The sequence below is a fragment of the Coregonus lavaretus genome (assembly GCF_964263955.1).
Source record: "Coregonus lavaretus genome assembly, chromosome: 40".
Lineage (NCBI taxonomy): Eukaryota > Metazoa > Chordata > Actinopteri > Salmoniformes > Salmonidae > Coregonus > Coregonus lavaretus.
In genome coordinates this window covers 9,123,747-9,141,816 of record NC_140027.1, presented here as the reverse complement: position 1 = coordinate 9,141,816, position 18,070 = coordinate 9,123,747, and the positions used below count along the sequence as shown (strand labels likewise).

The window sequence follows — 18,070 nt, the reverse complement described above, 5'->3', positions numbered from 1 at the left end:
TGGTAGCAAGAATTTTCTATAATAATTTAAATTGAAAGATTCTAATTTTTGAATCCGGTGTCGTTTTGCGTGTCAGTTCATAAACCCTATGCCATGGGATCGGTACGTCAAAAATCTCTTCCCAACTATTTTGCAATCTATATGGGATGGCTGTAAATCTTTTGGTCCTTAAGTGAAACTGATATACTTTTTTATTTATCACAGTTTTCCTTAACCAATTATGTTCTTTAATGCAAGGCCGACAGACAAGTTCCTTACTTTCTCCCCCTTCCACTTTCCTCTTCCACTTTTGCGGTAAGGCTGCAATTATTTGGTTGTAATTTGGGGTAGAGCAGACATTTCCATATGTTTTTGTTAGCTGCATGTGCGACATAACTCCACCAGTCCTACCGATGATATCATTTACGAAGATTATACCTTTTTTAAACATTCTGTCAAAAAATAAAGGTTTTTTGTCAATTAGTATATTTGAATTTATCCACAATATTTGTTGCATTATTTGTTCTGTTGTTTCTGGAGGATTAAATTGAAATTGCAACCAACTTTCTATGGCTTGTTTTAGAAATAGTGATATTTGGGAGATTATTTCCTTTTCAAATAACTGAAAATGAGTGGTTGTAATCTGAATAAAGGGGAAAAGGCCATTCTTGAACATTGCATAAGAGCAGTATTTAGTGAGATCGTTCAATGCACTACAGTAAAATGCCTTCTTATGCATATCCCTTTTCCCTTGTAAAAAAAATCCTACCTATTTTCTTTCTCTTTTTACCATTTAGTGCTATACAGAAAATGATTACCTTACCGGATTCCATCACCACCTGGCAGATCACTGCCATTGGCCTGTCCAAAACACATGGTACTGTCACTTATTTGTGCCCCTCTTTCTAAATTGGTGGCTGCTCTTTCTACATCTTATGGCAACTCCTTTGCTCAATAGGAATCTGTGTGTCTCAACCCTTTCCGCTGATTGTTTCGAAGAACTTCTTCCTTGATCTGAAGCTGCCCTACTCTGCCGTACGCAATGAGCAGCTGGAAATCAAAGCCATTCTTCACAACTACATGGAGGACACTATAACGGTAAGCTTACTGTAATTTAAAAGCAGGCATGCAACCCAGAACATCTTGAGTTGAACCTGCAGATGCAGGTATACAGAGCAATATTTCATTCTAAAATCAGTATAACCCCTTCTGTGCCTGATTATTATAATTATTATTATAATTATTATTATTATTATACCATTCAGTGTGGTATTTATCTGATTAGATGCACGGTGATGTGACCATACCCTCTCCACCTTAATGGCAGGTCCGTGTAGAACTGAGGGAGACATCAGACGTGTGCAGCTCTGCCAGCAAGAAGGGAAAGTATATTGTTACTGTTATGGTGGACGCCAGGTCCACACGAAGTGTCCCCTTTGTCATCATCCCCATGAAGCTGGGCCTCCATACCATCGAGGTGAAGGCCTCCGTCCGAGATTGGGGTGGTCAAGACGGTGTTAAGAAGGATTTACGTGTTGTGGTAAGGCAAACCATCGCTTCTTGACAGATGTATCTAGTATCTACCCTGAGGATGATATGGAATGTATATACAGTGGGGAAAAAAAGTATTTAGTCAGCCACCAATTGTGCAAGTTCTCCCACTTAAAAAGATGAGAGAGGCCTGTAATTTTCATCATAGGTACATGTCAACTATGACAGACAAAATGAGAAATTTTTTCTCCAGAAAATCACATTGTAGGATTTTTTATGAATTTATTTGCAAATTATGGTGGAAAATAAGTATTTGGTCAATAACAAAAGTTTCTCAATACTTTGTTATATACCCCTTGTTGGCAATGACACAGGTCAAACGTTTTCTGTAAGTCTTCACAAGGTTTTCACACACTGTTGCTGGTATTTTGGCCCATTCCTCCAAGCAGATCTCCTCTAGAGCAGTGATGTTTTGTGGCTGTTGCTGGGCAACACGGACTTTCAACTCCCTCCAAAGATTTTCTATGGGGTTGAGATCTGGAGACTGGCTAGGCCACTCCAGGACCTTGAAATGCTTCTTACGAAGCCACTCCTTCGTTGCCCGGGCGGTGTGTTTGGGATCATTGTCATGCTAAAAGACCCAGCCACGTTCCATCTTCAATGCCCTTGCTGATGGAAGGAGGTTGTCACTCAAAATCTCACGATACATTGCCCCATTCATTCTTTCCTTTACACGGATCAGTCGTCCTGGTCCCTTTGCAGAAAAACAGCCCCAAAGCATGAAGTTTCCACCCCCATGCTTCACAGTAGGTATGGTGTTCTTTGGATGCAACTCAGCATTCTTTGTCCTCCAAACACGATGAGTTGAGTTTTTATCAAAAAGTTATATTTTGGTTTCATCTGACCATATGACATTCTCCCAATCCTCTTCTGGATCATCCAAATGCACTCTAGCAAACTTCAGACGGGCCTGGACATGTACTGGCTTAAGCAGGGGGACACGTCTGGCAATGCAGGATTTGAGTCCCTGGCGGAGTAGTGTGTTACTGATGGTAGGCTTTGTTACTTTGGTCCCAGCTCTCTGCAGGTCATTCACTAGGTCCCCCCGTGTGGTTCTGGGATTTTTGCTCACCGTTCTTGTGATCATTTTGACCCCACGGGGTGAGATCTTGCGTGGAGCCCCAGATCGAGGGAGATTATCAGTGGTCTTGTATGTCTTCCATTTCCTAATAATTGCTCCCACAGTTGATTTCTTCAAACCAAGCTGCTTACCTATTGCAGATTCAGTCTTCCCAGCCTGGTGCAGGTCTACAATTTTGTTTCCTGTGTCCTTTGACAGCTCTTTGGTCTTGACCATAGTGGAGTTTGGAGAGTGACTGTTTGAGGTTGTGGACAGGTGTCTTTTATACTGATAACAAGTTCAAACAGGTGCCATTAATACAGGTAACGAGTGGAGGACAGAGGAGCCTCTTAAAGAAGAAGTTACAGGTGTGTGAGAGCCAGAAATCTTGCTTGTTTGTAGGTGACCAAATACTTATTTTCCACCATAATTTGCAAATAAATTCATTAAAAATCCTACAATGTGATTTTCTGGATATTTTTTTCTCAATTTGTCTGTCATAGTTGACGTGTACCTATGATGAAAATGACAGGCCTCTTTCATCTTTTTAAGTGGGAGAACTTGCACAATTGGTGGCTGACTAAATACTTTTTTCCCCCACTGTATGACCATGTGTCGATTAGTGTGAATCTGAATGATTTGAATCTTAAATCCCAGTCCTCAACAGATGAGGGCAGACATCTTACAGTTATGCCAAGAGGTAAAACCTGGAGAGGAGTCAAAGGCGCTCAACCTATTTGAGATGAGGTGCCACAATAAAATGGTCCAATTGTAACCAATGGGGGGGGGGGGGGGGGGTCACTGGGCCAACATAGCGAAGGGGCCCTTGCTCTTCACAGAAACATCCTGTAGTCAATGTAGCCATTTTCAAGTGACTAAGTTATTGAAACAAGGTTTTGACTTCTCATTAAGAATGTGACCTTTCCCAACCTATCCGAGGTACAGGTTGGCAATATTTGGTGCCATCCATGTACCCATCAGTCCAACTACACTTTAAGAAGAAGGCGTCAAACTTAAAATAATTAGTGTTGCTAGAAAAGAGGAAGGTGGACTGGTATCAATTCTCAAATCAAGATGTTCTCGTACCTTGAAGTCACCAGTCTTTATGATAAGATGGCAGAATAGAAAGCATTGGTTTGATGCTCCCAATATCGGACACAATGGGTCTGCCCTTGTGGATCTTCAGTTACGTGTAGAAAAGGGGGATGTTGGACATACAGGAATGCTCTCATTTTCTCATCAGTTATTTACCGCTTCCACCAATGTCTCCTTTTACCCCTTTTTTGTGATATCCAATTGATGATATCCAAAATTCCAAACAACTGGGCCCCGTGTAGCTCAGTTGGTAGAGCATGGCGCTTGCAACGCCAGGGTTGTGGGTTCGATTCTGGATAAGAGCGTCTGCTAAATGACTAAAATGTAAAAATGTAAATGTAAATATGTGATCACGCTCTCTGTTGCCGATGTGAGCAAGACCTTTAAACAGATCAACATTCACAAGGCCGCGGGGCCAGACAGATTACCAGGGCATGTACTCAGAGCATGCGCCGACCAACTGGCAAGTGTCTTCACTGACATTTTCAACCTCTCCCTGACCAAGTCTGTAATACCCACATGTTTCAAGCAGACCACCATAGTCCCTGTGCCCAAGAATGCGAAGGTAACCTGCCTAAAGGACTACCGCCCCGTAGCACTCACGTCAGTATCCATGACGTGCTTTGAAAGGCTGGTCATGGCTCACATCAACACCAGAAACCCTAGACCCACTACAATTTGCATACCGCCCCAACAGATCTACAGATGATGCAATCGCACTCCACACTGCCCTTTCACACCTGGACAAAATGAACACCTATGTGAGAATGCTGTTCATTGACTACAGCTCAGCGATCAACACCATAGTGCCCACAAAGCTCATCACTAAGCTAAGGACCCTGGGACTAAACACCTCCCTCTGCGACTGGATCCTGGACTTCCTGACGGGCCGCCCCCAGGTGGTAAGGGTAGGCAACAACACATCTGCCACGCTGATCCTCAACACCGGGGCCCCTCAGGGGTGCGTGCTTACTCCCCTGCTATACTCCCTGTTCACCCACGACTCCGTGGCCAAGCACGTCTCCAACACCATGATTAAGTTTGCTGACGACACAACAGTCTTAGGCCTGATCACAGACAACGATGAAACAGCCTATAGGGAGGAGGTCAGAGACCTGGCAGTGTGGTGCCAGGACAACAACCTCTCCCTCAATGTGAGCAAGACAAAGGAGACTCTCGTGCACTACAGGAAAAGGAGGGCCGAACAGGCCCCCATTTACATTGACGGGGCTGTAGTGGAGTGTGTCGAGAGTTTCAAGGTCCTTGGTGTCCACATCACCAACAAACTATCATGGTCCAAACACACCAAGACAGTCATAAAGAGGGCACAACAACACCTTTTCCACATCAGGAGACTGAAAATATTTGGCATGGGTCCCCAGATCCTCAAAAAATTATACAGCTGCACCATCGAGAGCATCCTGACTGGTTGCATCACCGCCTGGTATGACAACTGCTCGGCATCTGACCGTAAGGCGCTACAGAGGGTAGTGCGTACGGCTCAATACATTACTGGCGCCAAGCTTCCTGCCATCCAGGACCTATATACTGTGTCAGAGGAAGGCCCCCAAAATTGTCAAAGACTCCAGTCACCCAAGTCATAGACTGTTCTCTCTGCTACCGCACGGCAAGCGGTACCGGAGCGCCAAGTCTAGGTCAAAAAGGCTCCTTAACAGCTTTTACCCCCAAGCTATAAGACTGCTGAACAATTAATCAAATGGCCACCCGGACTATATACATTGACATTTTTGAGGTTGTGTTTGAGGTTGTTTTGAGGTGGTGGACACCTGTCCACAACCTCAAACAGTCACACTCCAAACTCCACTATGGCCAAGACCAAAGAGCTGTCAAAGGACACCAGAAACAAAATTGTAGACCTGCACCAGGCTGGGAAGACTGAATCTGCAATAGGTAAGCAGCTTGGTTTGAAGAAATCAACTGTGGGAGCAATTATTAGGAAATGGAAGATACACAAGACCACTGATAATCTCCCTCGATCTGGGGCTCCACGCAAGATCTCACCCCGTGGGGTCAAAATGATCACAAGAACGGTGAGCAAAAATCCCAGAACCACACGGGGGGACCTAGTGAATGACCTGCAGAGAGCTGGGACCAAAGTAACAAAGCCTACCATCAGTAACACACTACGCCGCCAGGGACTCAAATCCTGCAGTGCCAGACGTGTCCCCCTGCTCAAGCCAGTACATGTCCAGGCCCGTCTGAAGTTTGCTAGAGTGCATTTGGATGATCCAGAAGAGAATGTCATATGGTCAGATGAAACCAAAATATAACTTTTTGGTAAAAACTCAACTCGTCGTGTTTGGAGGACAAAGAATGCTGAGTTGCATCCAAAGAACACCATACCTACTGTGAAGCATGAGGGTGGTTTGGGGCTGTTTTTCTGCAAAGGGACCAGGACGACTGATCCGTGTAAAGGAAAGAATGAATGGGGCCATGTATCGTGAGATTTTGAGTGAAAACCTCCTTCCATCAGCAAGGGCATTGAAGATTAAACGTGGCTGGGTCTTCCAGCATGACAATGATCCCAAACACACTGCCCAGGCAACGAAGGAGTGGCTTCGTAAGAAGCTTTTCAAGGTCCTGGAGTGGCCTAGCCAGTCTCCAGATCTCAACCCCATAGAAAATCTTTGGAGGGAGTTGAAAGTCCGTGTTGCCCAGCGACAGCCCCAAAACATCACTGCTCTAGAGGAGATCTGCATGGAGGAATGGGCCAAAATACCAGCAACAGTGTGTGAAAACCTTGTGAAGACTTACAGAAAACGTTTGACCTGTGTCATTGCCAACAAAGGGTATATAACAAAGTATTGAGAAACTTTTGTTATTGACCAAATACTTATTTTCCACCATAATTTGCAAATAAATTCATAAAAAATCAATGTGATTTTCTGGAATTTTTTTCCTCATTTTGTCTGTCATAGTTGACGTGTACCTATGATGAAAATTACAGGCCTCTCTCATCTTTTTAAGTGGGAGAACTTGCACAATTGGTGGCTGACTAAATACTTTTTTTCCCCACTGTACATATACAAACTACCTCGACTAAACTGTACCCCGCACATTGACTCGGTACCGGTACCGCCTGTAAATAGCCTCGTTATCGTTATGTAATTTTATTGTGTTACTTTAAATTTTTTACTTTAGTTTATTTAGTAAATATTTTCTTAACTTTATTTCTTGAACTACATTGTTGGTTAAGGGCTTGTAAGTAAGCATTTCACGGTAAATTCTACACCTGTTGTATTCGGCGCATGTGACAAATAACATTTGATTTGTTAGGATCTTGTCCCAACGGGCTTGGGAGAGGCGAAGGTCGAGTCATGCGTCCTCTGAAATATGAACCGCCAAGCCGTGCTGATTCTTAACACAGAATCTGGTAGTGCTGAACATTTTTGGTCAGTGGAAATGTTAGTCAATAATAGTTGTTTTGTAACAAAATATGAACCTTGATTAAGAAGGGAGATTTCAGCTGGTGCAAGGTGTTTTTGGAAGAGGTTGACTATTTGGCTCGTCTGGTGTTGTACTGGTGCGTCAAAACCTCTCAGCAAATACAGTAAGCTCTCCTTTAATGTAAAATATACCTAATGGGACTCCTTGTACTAACATCTGATGGTCCATGAGACCATTGTCCTCATTTTTGATACCAAAGTAATGTGCCGGTTCTTGAACCTTGTGGCGGATGTTGAACCTTGAATCTTTGGTAACTGGAAAGCCCAGCTATTTAACTATGATTCCAGAATTGTCCCATAAGAAGTAGGCCTATTTGCTGTTCAAGTAAATACTTTATCGCCCTTATTTGGATAACCTAGGCCACCAGGAGAATTGTTGTAATTCAAGCAAAAAAACATATATGTTGAGTTGATAAATAAGCATAAAAGCAAATTACAGTGTTTTTATTCTAACAATGACAGGCCGAAGGGGTGCTGACAAGGCTTCAGGTGAAGAATGTGGAACTGGATCCCGCCAGACACGGTGAGTGTATGGTAGCATATACAGATGTAGATCATCTATAGTTCCAGTGACAGTGTTGCCATTCGTTGCACTGATGAGTATCATGAGCAATTTCCTCTCTTAATATGCAAGTCAAATTGTATGGCTCTACCTGTAGGTGAGACTGAATGGAAAAACTCGTAACAACTGTTTACATTGTTTGCTCTCTCTCTCTCTCAAAGGGGGGACTGATACTGTGCGTGTTAGGAGTGGTGCACTGACTAACCAGGTTCCAAATACACCTGCCAGCACACACATAAGTGTGACAGGTGAGACAGCATGATCTGACACACACATGGACCATTTAGAAATGTACTACGAATACATGTTAACAACATTACAGTTTTTCTCGATTGCTAAGACACATTTCTTGAAAGCTGCTCTCCTTTTCTCTTAACTGTGAACACAAAACCCAATTTTCAAGCTATATTCACAAAACCTCAGACTCTTCTTGCAAAACCAAACTTTCACCTCAAAACAGTTCAATCTGTGCTCAAAACTGAACTATGTTGTCAAATCGTGCCCCGAGTCAATCAAAATTAAAAACACTACTGAACAGTCACAAAACACTACGTGGAAAAATAGAAAACACAATGCTCAGGACATGAAGCTGGAGAAATAAATGTTTATTGTTCACTGTAGGCTAAATGCATGTTGCAAAACAAAATAAAAACTGTGCATTTAGCACTTGTACAAAAAGACAAAACAGAAATCTTGTGCATTTACATGTAGCACTTGTAAAAACAAACAGAAATCTTATGCGTTTGCCACTTGTGTACAGTAAGCCCATGTAAAAATAAAGTACAAAAATATACAAATAAGTCCATTACTCAGCCACAGCATCATGTCTCCGTACTGGGTCAGGCCACAGGACTTCATCCACATCACAGGCCACATTTTGTCTGGCCAGGCAACGGGGGAAAAAAACCCTGGCATGCCGTATCCAGGCTTGGCATGCCTCCACACCTATGTCACCACAGGCAAGTCCCATGGCTTGCAGGAGATTTACCCTGGTGTAAGGTTGGCGTTCATATACCTTCCACCGCCATGAGGAGAAGAATTCCTCAATGGGGTTTAGGAAAGGGGAGTACGGTGGAAGGCAAAGATTGATAAAACCTTGGTTCATATTGTACCACTCTCTAACCTGGAGGGCTCTGTGAAAACTCACATTGTCCCAAACAACAACATAGATGGGATGCTCATCCTGCTGCCCTAACAAAGCATCTTGCATGTGATTGAGGAAAATGAGGAGCTGGTGAGTGTTGTAGGGCCCCAGGTTGGCATGATGGTGGACAACCCCATGATTGCTGATGGCAGCACATAATGTGACATTGCCACCACGCTGCCCAGGAACACCAACAATGGCCCGATGGCCAATCACATTACGGCCTCTCCTTCTCCTTTTGGTGAGATTAAACCCAGCTTCATCCATGTAGATGTATTGATGGGGTCTTTCCATTGCATCCAGTTGAAAAACCCTCTGTAGAAATAGATATAGTTTTGTAAGTGATACGGAAAAAGTGATTTAGGCCACTACAGTAAATCACTACTTAGAGTAATCAACATTGAATGTGTCTGGATATATCCCAACCTGTACATACTGGAATCTTTGCTCTTTGACTCTGTCTGAGTTGCGATCAAAGGGCACTCTGTATAGCTGTTTCATGTGCAGTCTGTTGCGCTTGAGGACACGATCAACAGTAGAGAGGCTGACACTGTTGATACCCTCAACATTTAAATGGTCCTCAATGATCTTCTGCTGAATTTCGCTCAGTTTAATGGCATTGTTCTCACGGACCATATCAACAATTAGGGTCTCTTGGTGTGGGGAGAACATACCTGTCCTCCCACCCCCATGTGGCAGTCTTTCAATTCTACAAAAAGAGAACATGGAGTTACAAAAAATATACATGGAATACTAGGCCTACAAACAGTTAGACCAACCCTCCATTACAATACTACAGTACATTGGTACAGTGATGTACTGAAACATATATTTACTTACAGTATACTGTGGTACAGTATATAGTATGTCATACAGTAATTGCTGTCAACATTTACATACTGTACTATGTCAAAAAAAGGTAATTACCTGTTCTCTTCTCTAAATCTTCGGATTATGGTGGACACAGTGAATCTACTGATGTTTGGTTGTACCCTTTGTCCAGCCTCCCTCATGCTCATACCATGGACAAGAACATGGTCAATCACAGTAGCTCTGATTTCATCAGATATTACTGTTCTTTGTCTTCGCTGACCACCTCGACCACCTCGACCTCCTCTCACACGAACTCTTCCTCTCAGATTTCTATCCATTGTAGGGCCTCACAAACCAGTGCTCTCTGAACTGGCTTACTGTATATGTTCCCTCACATCATTAGCCACAAGTGTGATCAATTTTAAGTTGTTGTGTTCAAGTGGTGACACCTGTGCTCTAATTGTGTTTGACTTTTGTCACCTGTGCTCACCATTATGCAGCACGGGTGCATCACAATGAAAATGTGTTGGCAAGTTGTGTCTAAACAGGTGAAAAGTGCTTATGGTTTTGCCAAAAGAGTGATTGATTCAATCAGTGGGTTCAGGCAACTGAGCATTTGGTTCAGACAATAGGGTTGAGTGTTTTAGCAATTGAGAAAAACTGTAGTTGAATTAGCTAGAGTTGCCCCAGGCTCACTAGCCTCGTCTGGGTTCACAAAGCTATAGGACCACAGAGTGAGTGGCAAATGTATCCGTCATGGCTATTAAGGTAATCAGTAGAAAAAAGCATTATGTGATGCTTTGGAAGCTTAGTGTAAGGATAAGCCATGATCAGTAATAATGCTGTTGTAGTGTAGGTCTATTGCTTCATGGTCTTCTTTATAATTTCTGCAATTAAAATGTATTTGTCATGTTGTCACTGACCATTGAGTGAGTCATATTCCAGTTGTTATTATGTTTTACTGTCTGCATTTACCTTTGACTGCACTATATGCATCTTTTCAGGTGAGCAGTTGGGCCGGACAATAGAGGCTGCCATCAGTGGTTCACCCCTGGGTGATCTCCTTCACCAACCAAAAGGCTGTGGGGAGCAGAACATGATGGGCATGTCTTTACCTGTCATCGCCACACTTTACCTGGACAAGACCAAACAGTGGGAGAAGGTGGGATTAGAACGCAGAAAGGAAGCAGTCAACTTCATTCAAATGGGTGAGAAGCTTTAGAATTCCAAATTTGAGGTTTGCAATTTACAGTTTTACAACTCCCAGAGAGGATGGCATTGATTGGAATATTTGCATTAAAAGTTGATATAATATTACAGTGCAGTTTTAGCAATTGTTTTTGTTTCTCACATTTGATTTGGTTAGCAACCACACAAAAAGCAAGTTCAATTTTTTTTTTTTTTTATGCTTGAACAGCCCGGGATGGGTTTCTGAAAGCCTTTGTAGCTAATTTGGTACTTTGTGTCTCGACAATCAGTGATGTGGTGGTAAAAAAAATAGGTGGGTAAACGCTGATCGCCGTTCGGGCTGAATAAAGTAACGCTCCCTAACATGTTAACTACAAAGGCTTTGGGAAACTCCCCTCTGCCTGTGGTGTGATCAGCACTCTCAGCACAAATCCTTTGTTATCATCAGCACAAAATGGGCTTTGATTATCTTCATGGTTCTTGGTTTTCTTTTGTTATATCAAGGCTATGATCAGGAAATGTCCTATCGGAAAGCAGATGGATCGTATGCTACCTATCTTTCTGAGCGTAGTGGTACCTGGTGAGCTACATCTTCCCCCACTCCCACACAAATGTTCTCTATATCCTCAAATGTTCCACAATACCAGGGAAACAACATTAGATGTACAACATATAGGCCTAGGTATACTGTATGTTAAAACAACAGCCTGCGATTGGTACATACATGTTTTGAATAAATTATTGACATAGGCATTGATTCTTTAAGAATATAACAACTGTCTTACCCCCAACAGAACACAAAATATAAGCACATTTTTACTTAATTGTTTGTAAACAATGTTTCTGTTTTTGATCTCATGAATGGTCAGTCCTTGCATCCATAGCTCTGGCTGTAATTTATTTTTGAGTGGTTACAGTTCTTCAGCCCCAATCCCTCAGCTGTTTACCAAAACAAGTGTCAGGGCAGCCGTGTTGTTGTTTTTCGAATCGCAGACTGCAGCATTAACTGAATTGTATCTGTTGACTTGAGCCAATAAGATCTTGTAATGATGAGACAAAGAAGCACGTAACACTTTGAGGAATCCACTCTGAGGAATAACAAATTAAGACAATTTATAAATGGACATTTCATTCATGGCAGGGCATATGACACATAGGCCTAAAACTCATCCTTCCATCTAGGCTCACAGCTTATGTTGCTAAGGTATTTGCCATGGCAGAACCGTTCATCATTATTTCGAAAGATGTCCTGTGCAGCGCAGTCAAGTGGCTTGTCGTGGAAAGACAGCGGCCCAATGGCATTTTTGAAGAATCTGGAACAATCTGGACCCCCTCCATGATGGTACTGTTTGTGTTGCTGGCAAAATCGAATCAACCATCATTATTTGTGCAAAATGTATTTTCTAAAACTAATGATATCAATGGCAGTAGCCCTACATCTCAATATTCACAATATATGTAGCCTAACAATAATTATTATAATATTCCTCAGCTGTAATTTCGTTTTTTGAGTCTTATCAAAATCTTGGGAGTTTCCATGGGAAGGTTTTTAAACAAATTCAGGGGTACATTCTTGCAGAGAATTACACACGAAATCTTGCATACCATTTCTGTCTTGTATTTGCTTATCTACAGGGAGATGTACTGGGGAAAGACGTGGATGACACACTGACAGCATTCGTGCTCATAGCAATGCAGGAAGCACACAAATTTTGCACACATGGATTCAGTATCAGTGTGAGTGAAATTTAAATGTTCTCATGTTTTCCTATTCATTCTCTCATACCCATCTGTTCTATGGTCATGCTTAGTCAAACAACAATGGCAGTTTTTTAAGAAGTCAATTGAGTTGTTTTTGATTGCCTTTTTCCTTCAAGAAGTTAGCAATTGCCTCTCTTTTTCTCTCTCTCCAGGGGCTACCAGTCAGCATGAACAGGGCTAAGCAATATCTGGAATCTCGGAATCAATACCTGACCAACCCCTATTCAGTGGCTATGACCTCATACGCCCTTGCTAACGAGGGCAAGCTCAACAAGGATATCCTGTTCAAACACTCATCTACAGGTAACAGGACAAATCCACCTTCATGCCAGTATAGTAGGAAATATGGAGCAATTGAACCCTATGATTGCTGACTCTTATAGCCCGGTCCTCTCCGCATCAAAAAGGTACATTTTGCCAGTGTAGCAGGTGTGTTTTTGTACATTTATTTTGTTATCAATAAAAAATATAGGGCAGTCCCAGACTAAAACAAATCTTGGTAAACCGAGAGTTGTCCTGTTCTTTCGACCAATCGATTGGTCAAAATGTTTAAACACATTTTTCCATATATAGACAGACACACCCAATGTGTTTGAAAAAAAATCAACTACATACACCACCGGTCAAAAGTTTTAGAACACCTACTCATTCAAGGGTTATTCTTTATTTTTACTATTTTCTACATTGTAGAATAATAGTGAAGACATCAAAACTATCAAATAACAAATATGGAATCATGTAGTTACAAAAAAAGTGTTAAACAAATCAAAATATATTTTATATTTGAGATTCTTCAAATAGCCACCCTTTGCCTTGATGACAGCTTTCCACACTCTTGGCATTCTGTCAACCAGCTTCACCTGGAATGCTTTTCCAACAGTCTTGAAGGAGTTCCCACATATGCTGAGCACTTGTTGGCTGCTTTTCCTTCACTCTGCGGTCCGATTAATCCCAAACCATCTCAATTGGGTTGAGGTCGGGGGATTGTGGAGGCCAGGTCATCTGATGCAGCACTCCATCACTCTCATTTTTGGTAAAATAGCCCTTATACAGCCTGGAGGTGTGTTGGGTCATTGTCCTGTTCAAAAACAAATAATAGTCCCACTAAGCCCAAACCAGATGGGCTGGTTAAGTGTGCCTTCAATTCTAAATAAATCACAGACAGTGTCACCAGCAAAGCATCCCCACACCATAACACTTCCTCCTCCATGCTTTACAGTGGAAAATGCACATGCAGAGATCATCCATTCACCCACACCGCGTCTCACAAAGACATTGCGGTTGGAACCAAAAATCTCAAATTTGGACTCCAGACCAAAGGACAAATTTCCACCGGTCTAATGTCCATTGCTCGTGTTTCTTGGCCCAAGCAGGTCTCTTCTTCTTATTGGTGTCCTTTAGTAGTGGTTTCTTTGCAGCAATTCGACCATGAAGGCCTGATTCACACTGTCCCCTCTGAACAGTTGATGTTGAGATGTGTCTGTTACTTGAAATCTGTGAAGCATTTATTTGGCCTGCAATTTCTGAGGCTGGTAACTCTAATGAACTTATCCTCTGCAGCAGAGGTATCTCTGGGTCTTCCATTCCTGTGGTGGTCTTCATGAGAGCCAGTTTCATCATAGCGCTTGATGGTTTTTGCGACTGCACTTGAATAAACTTTCAAAGTTCTTGACATTTTCCGTATTGACTGACCTTCATGTCTTAAAGTAATGATGGACAGTCATTTCTCTTTGCTTATTTGAGCTGTTCTTGCCACAATTTGGAGTTGGTCTTTTACCAAATAGGGCTGTCTTCTGTATATCCCCCCTACCTTGTCACAACACAACTGATTGGCTCAAACGCATTAAGAAGGAAAGAAATTCCACAAATTAACTTTTAAGACACACCTGTTAATTGAAATGCATTCCAGGTGACTACCTCATGAAGCTACGTAAATTAACAGAAACGATTATTTTAAAGAAATTGTTAAATTACCATTCAGAATAAGTAGTGTTTTTGCAAAATAACAAACAATACGTTCCTCAACACAACAAATAAATTCAATACTATGTACAATAGCAATGTGTAAACCTTAATAAATCAATGACAAAAAGTACACATTGATGTTGTCTGTATTGGTGAAAGAGAGAACAAGTTAATGAAAGTTAGTGTTCTTTATGGTCAGTTTCGGTTTGATTATTTTTAAAATAATCACAGTTTTCACATTAAATGCAATTTGCATTATGTGAGTTAAATGCTGTAAAACAAAATTAAAAAAACTATGAATAAAAGTCCAATTTTTTCACATTACTTGACTTTAATAAAATATGTTGTACATAAAAAAAATGTATTGCTATTATTTCATTACAAGTCCTCATCTCTATAGAGTCACAACCTTGATGCATAGCGTGCTATGAATATGGGTCCAAATACCTACAGTTGAAGTCGGAAGTTTACATACACTTAGGTTGGAGTCATTAAAAATCGTTTTTCAACCACTCCACAAATTTCTTGTTAACAAACTATAGTTTTGGCAAGTCGGTTAGGACATCTACTTTGTACATGACACAAGCAATTTTTCCAACAATTGTTTACAGACATATTATTTCACTTATAATTCACTGTATCACAATTCCAGTGGGTCAGAAGTTTACATACACTAAATTGACTGTGCCTTTAAACAGCATGGAAAATTCCAGAAAATGAAGTCATGGCTTTAGAAGCTTCTGATAGGCTAATTGACATCAATTGGAGGTGTACCTGTGGATGTATTTCAAGGCCTACCTTCAAACTCAGTGCCTCTTTGCTTGACATCATGGGAAAATCAAAAGAAATCAGCCAAGACCTCAGAAAAAGAATTGTAGACCTCCACAAGTCTGGTTCATCCTTGGGAGTAATTTCCAAACGCCTGAAGGTACCCCGTTCATCTGTACAAACAATAGTACGCAAGTATAAACACCATGGGACCACGCAGCCGTCATTCCGCTCAGGAAGGAGATGCATTCTGTCTCCTAGAGATGAATGTACTTTGGTGCGAAAAGTGCAAGTCAATCCCAGAACAACAGCAAAGGACCTTGTGAAGATGCTGGAGGAAACAGGTACAAAAGTACAGTGAGGGAAAAAAGTATTTGATCCCCTGCTGATTTTGTACGTTTGCCCACTGACAAAGACATGATCAGTCTATAATTTTAATGGTAGGTTTATTTGAACAGTGAGAGACAGAATAACAACAACAAAAATCCAGAAAAATGCATGTCAAAAATGTTATAAATTGATTTGCATTTTAATGAGGCAAATAACTATTTGACCCCTCTGCAAAACATGACTTAGTACTTGGTGGCAAAACCCTTGTTGGCAATCACAGAGGTCAGACGTTTCTTGTAGTTGGCCACCAGGTTTGCACACATCTCAGGAGGGATTTTGTCCCACTCCTCTTTGCAGATCTTCTCCAAGTCATTAAGGTTTCGAGGCTGACATTTGGCAACTCGAACCTTCAGCTCCCTCCACAGATTTTCTATGGGATTAAGGTCTGGAGACTGGCTAGGCCACTCAAGGACCTTAATGTGCTTCTTCTTGAGCCACTCCTTTGTTGCCTTGGCCGTGTGTTTTGGGTCATTGTCATGCTGGAATACCCATCCACGACCCATTTTCAATGCCCTGGCTGAGGGAAGGAGGTTCTCACCCAAGATTTGACGGTACATGGACCCGTCCATCGTCCCTTTGATGCGATGAAGTTGTCCTGTCCCCTTAGCAGAAAAACACCCCCAAAGTATAATGTTTCCACCTCCATGTTTGACGGTGGGGATGGTGTTCTTGGGGTCATAGGCAGCATTCCTCCTCCTTCAAACACGGTGAGTTGAGTTGATGGCAAAGAGCTCGATTTTGGTCTCATCTGACCACAACACTTTCACCAAGTTCTCCTCTGAATCATTCAGATGTTCATTGGCAAACTTCAGACAGGCCTGTATATGTGCTTTCTTGAGCAGGGGAACCTTGCGGGCGCTGCAGGATTTCAGTCCTTCACGGCATAGTGTGTTACCAATTGTTTTCTTGGTGACTATGGTCCCAGCTGCCTTGAGATCATTGACAAGATCCTCCCGTGTACTGGGCTGATTCCTCACTGTTCTCATGATCATTGCAACTCCACGAAGTGAGATCTTGCATGGAGCAAAAGGCAGAGGGAGATTGACAGTTATTTTGTGTTTCTTCCATTTGCGAATAATCACACCAACTGTTGTCACCTTCTCACCAAGCTGCTTGGCGATGGTCTTGTAGCCCATTCCAGCCTTGGGTAGGTCTACAATCTTGTCCCTGACATCCTTGGAGAGCTCTTTGGTCTTGGCCATGGTGGAGAGTTTGGAATCTGATTGATTGATTGCTTCTGTGGACAGGTGTCTTTTATACAGGTAACAAACTGAGATTAGGAGCACTCCCCTCAGCTCAAATACTTTTAGTATTTGATCCCCTGCTGATTTTGTACTTTTGCCCACTGACAAAGAAATGATCAGTCTATAATTTTAATGGTAGGTTTATTTGAACAGTGAGAGACAGAATAACAACAATAAAAATCCAGTAAAACGCATGTCAGAAATGTTATAAATAGATTTGCATTTTAATGAGGGAAATAGGTATTTGACCCCTTCTCAATCAGAAAGATTTCTGGCTCCCAGGTGTCTTTTATACAGGTAACGAGCTGAGATTAGTAGCACACTCTTAAAGGGAGTGCTCCTAATCTCAGTTTGTTAGCTGTATAAAAGACACCTGTCCACAGAAGCAATCAATCAATCAGATTCCAAACTCTCCACCATGGCCAAGACCAAAGAGCTCTCCAAGGATGTCAGGGACAAGATTGTAGACAGTACATGGCCCCGTCCATTGTAGACAAGGCTGGAATGGGCTACAAGACCATCGCCAAGCAGCTTGGTGAGAAGGTGACAACAGTTGGTGCGATTATTCGCAAATGGAAGAAACACAAAATAACTGTCAATCTCCTTCGGCCTGGGGCTCCATGCAAGATCTCACCTCGTGGAGTTGCAATGATCATGAGAACGGTGAGGAATCAGCTCAGAACTACACGGGAGGATCTTGTCAATGATCTCAAGGCAGCTGAGACCAAAGTCACCAAGAAAACAATTGGTAACACACTACGCCGTGAAGAACTGAAATCCTGCAGCGCCCGCAAGGTCCCCCTGCTCAAGAAAGCACATATACAGGCCCGTCTGAAGTTTGCCAATGAACATCTGAATGATTCAGAGGAGAACTGGGTGAAAGTGTTGTGGTCAGATGAGACCAAAATCGAGCTCTTTGGCATCAACTCAACTCGCCATGTTTGGAGAAGGAGGAATGCTGCCTATGACCCCAAGAACACCATCCCCACCGACAAACATGGAGGTGGAAACATTATGCTTTGGGGGTGTTTTTCTGCTAAGGGGACAGGACAACTTCACCGCATCAAAGGAACGATGGACGGG

At 42.1% G+C, this 18,070-nt stretch overlaps 1 protein-coding gene across 1 annotated transcript in view; it reads left to right on the top strand.

The window, feature by feature from the left end:
• The window catches only part of LOC311113764 (complement C3-like), a 73,709-nt gene that overhangs the window by 34,105 nt on the left and 21,534 nt on the right, over nucleotides 1-18,070 (top strand). The window contains exons 19-28 of the mRNA XM_084157074.1: nucleotides 777-856; nucleotides 938-1,077; nucleotides 1,307-1,519; nucleotides 7,615-7,675; nucleotides 7,876-7,962; nucleotides 10,676-10,879; nucleotides 11,364-11,439; nucleotides 12,042-12,201; nucleotides 12,495-12,596; nucleotides 12,773-12,923. Of these exons, the coding sequence (XP_084013200.1) occupies nucleotides 777-856; nucleotides 938-1,077; nucleotides 1,307-1,519; nucleotides 7,615-7,675; nucleotides 7,876-7,962; nucleotides 10,676-10,879; nucleotides 11,364-11,439; nucleotides 12,042-12,201; nucleotides 12,495-12,596; nucleotides 12,773-12,923 (1,274 nt within the window). The remainder of the gene's footprint in view (nucleotides 1-776; nucleotides 857-937; nucleotides 1,078-1,306; nucleotides 1,520-7,614; nucleotides 7,676-7,875; nucleotides 7,963-10,675; nucleotides 10,880-11,363; nucleotides 11,440-12,041; nucleotides 12,202-12,494; nucleotides 12,597-12,772; nucleotides 12,924-18,070) is intronic.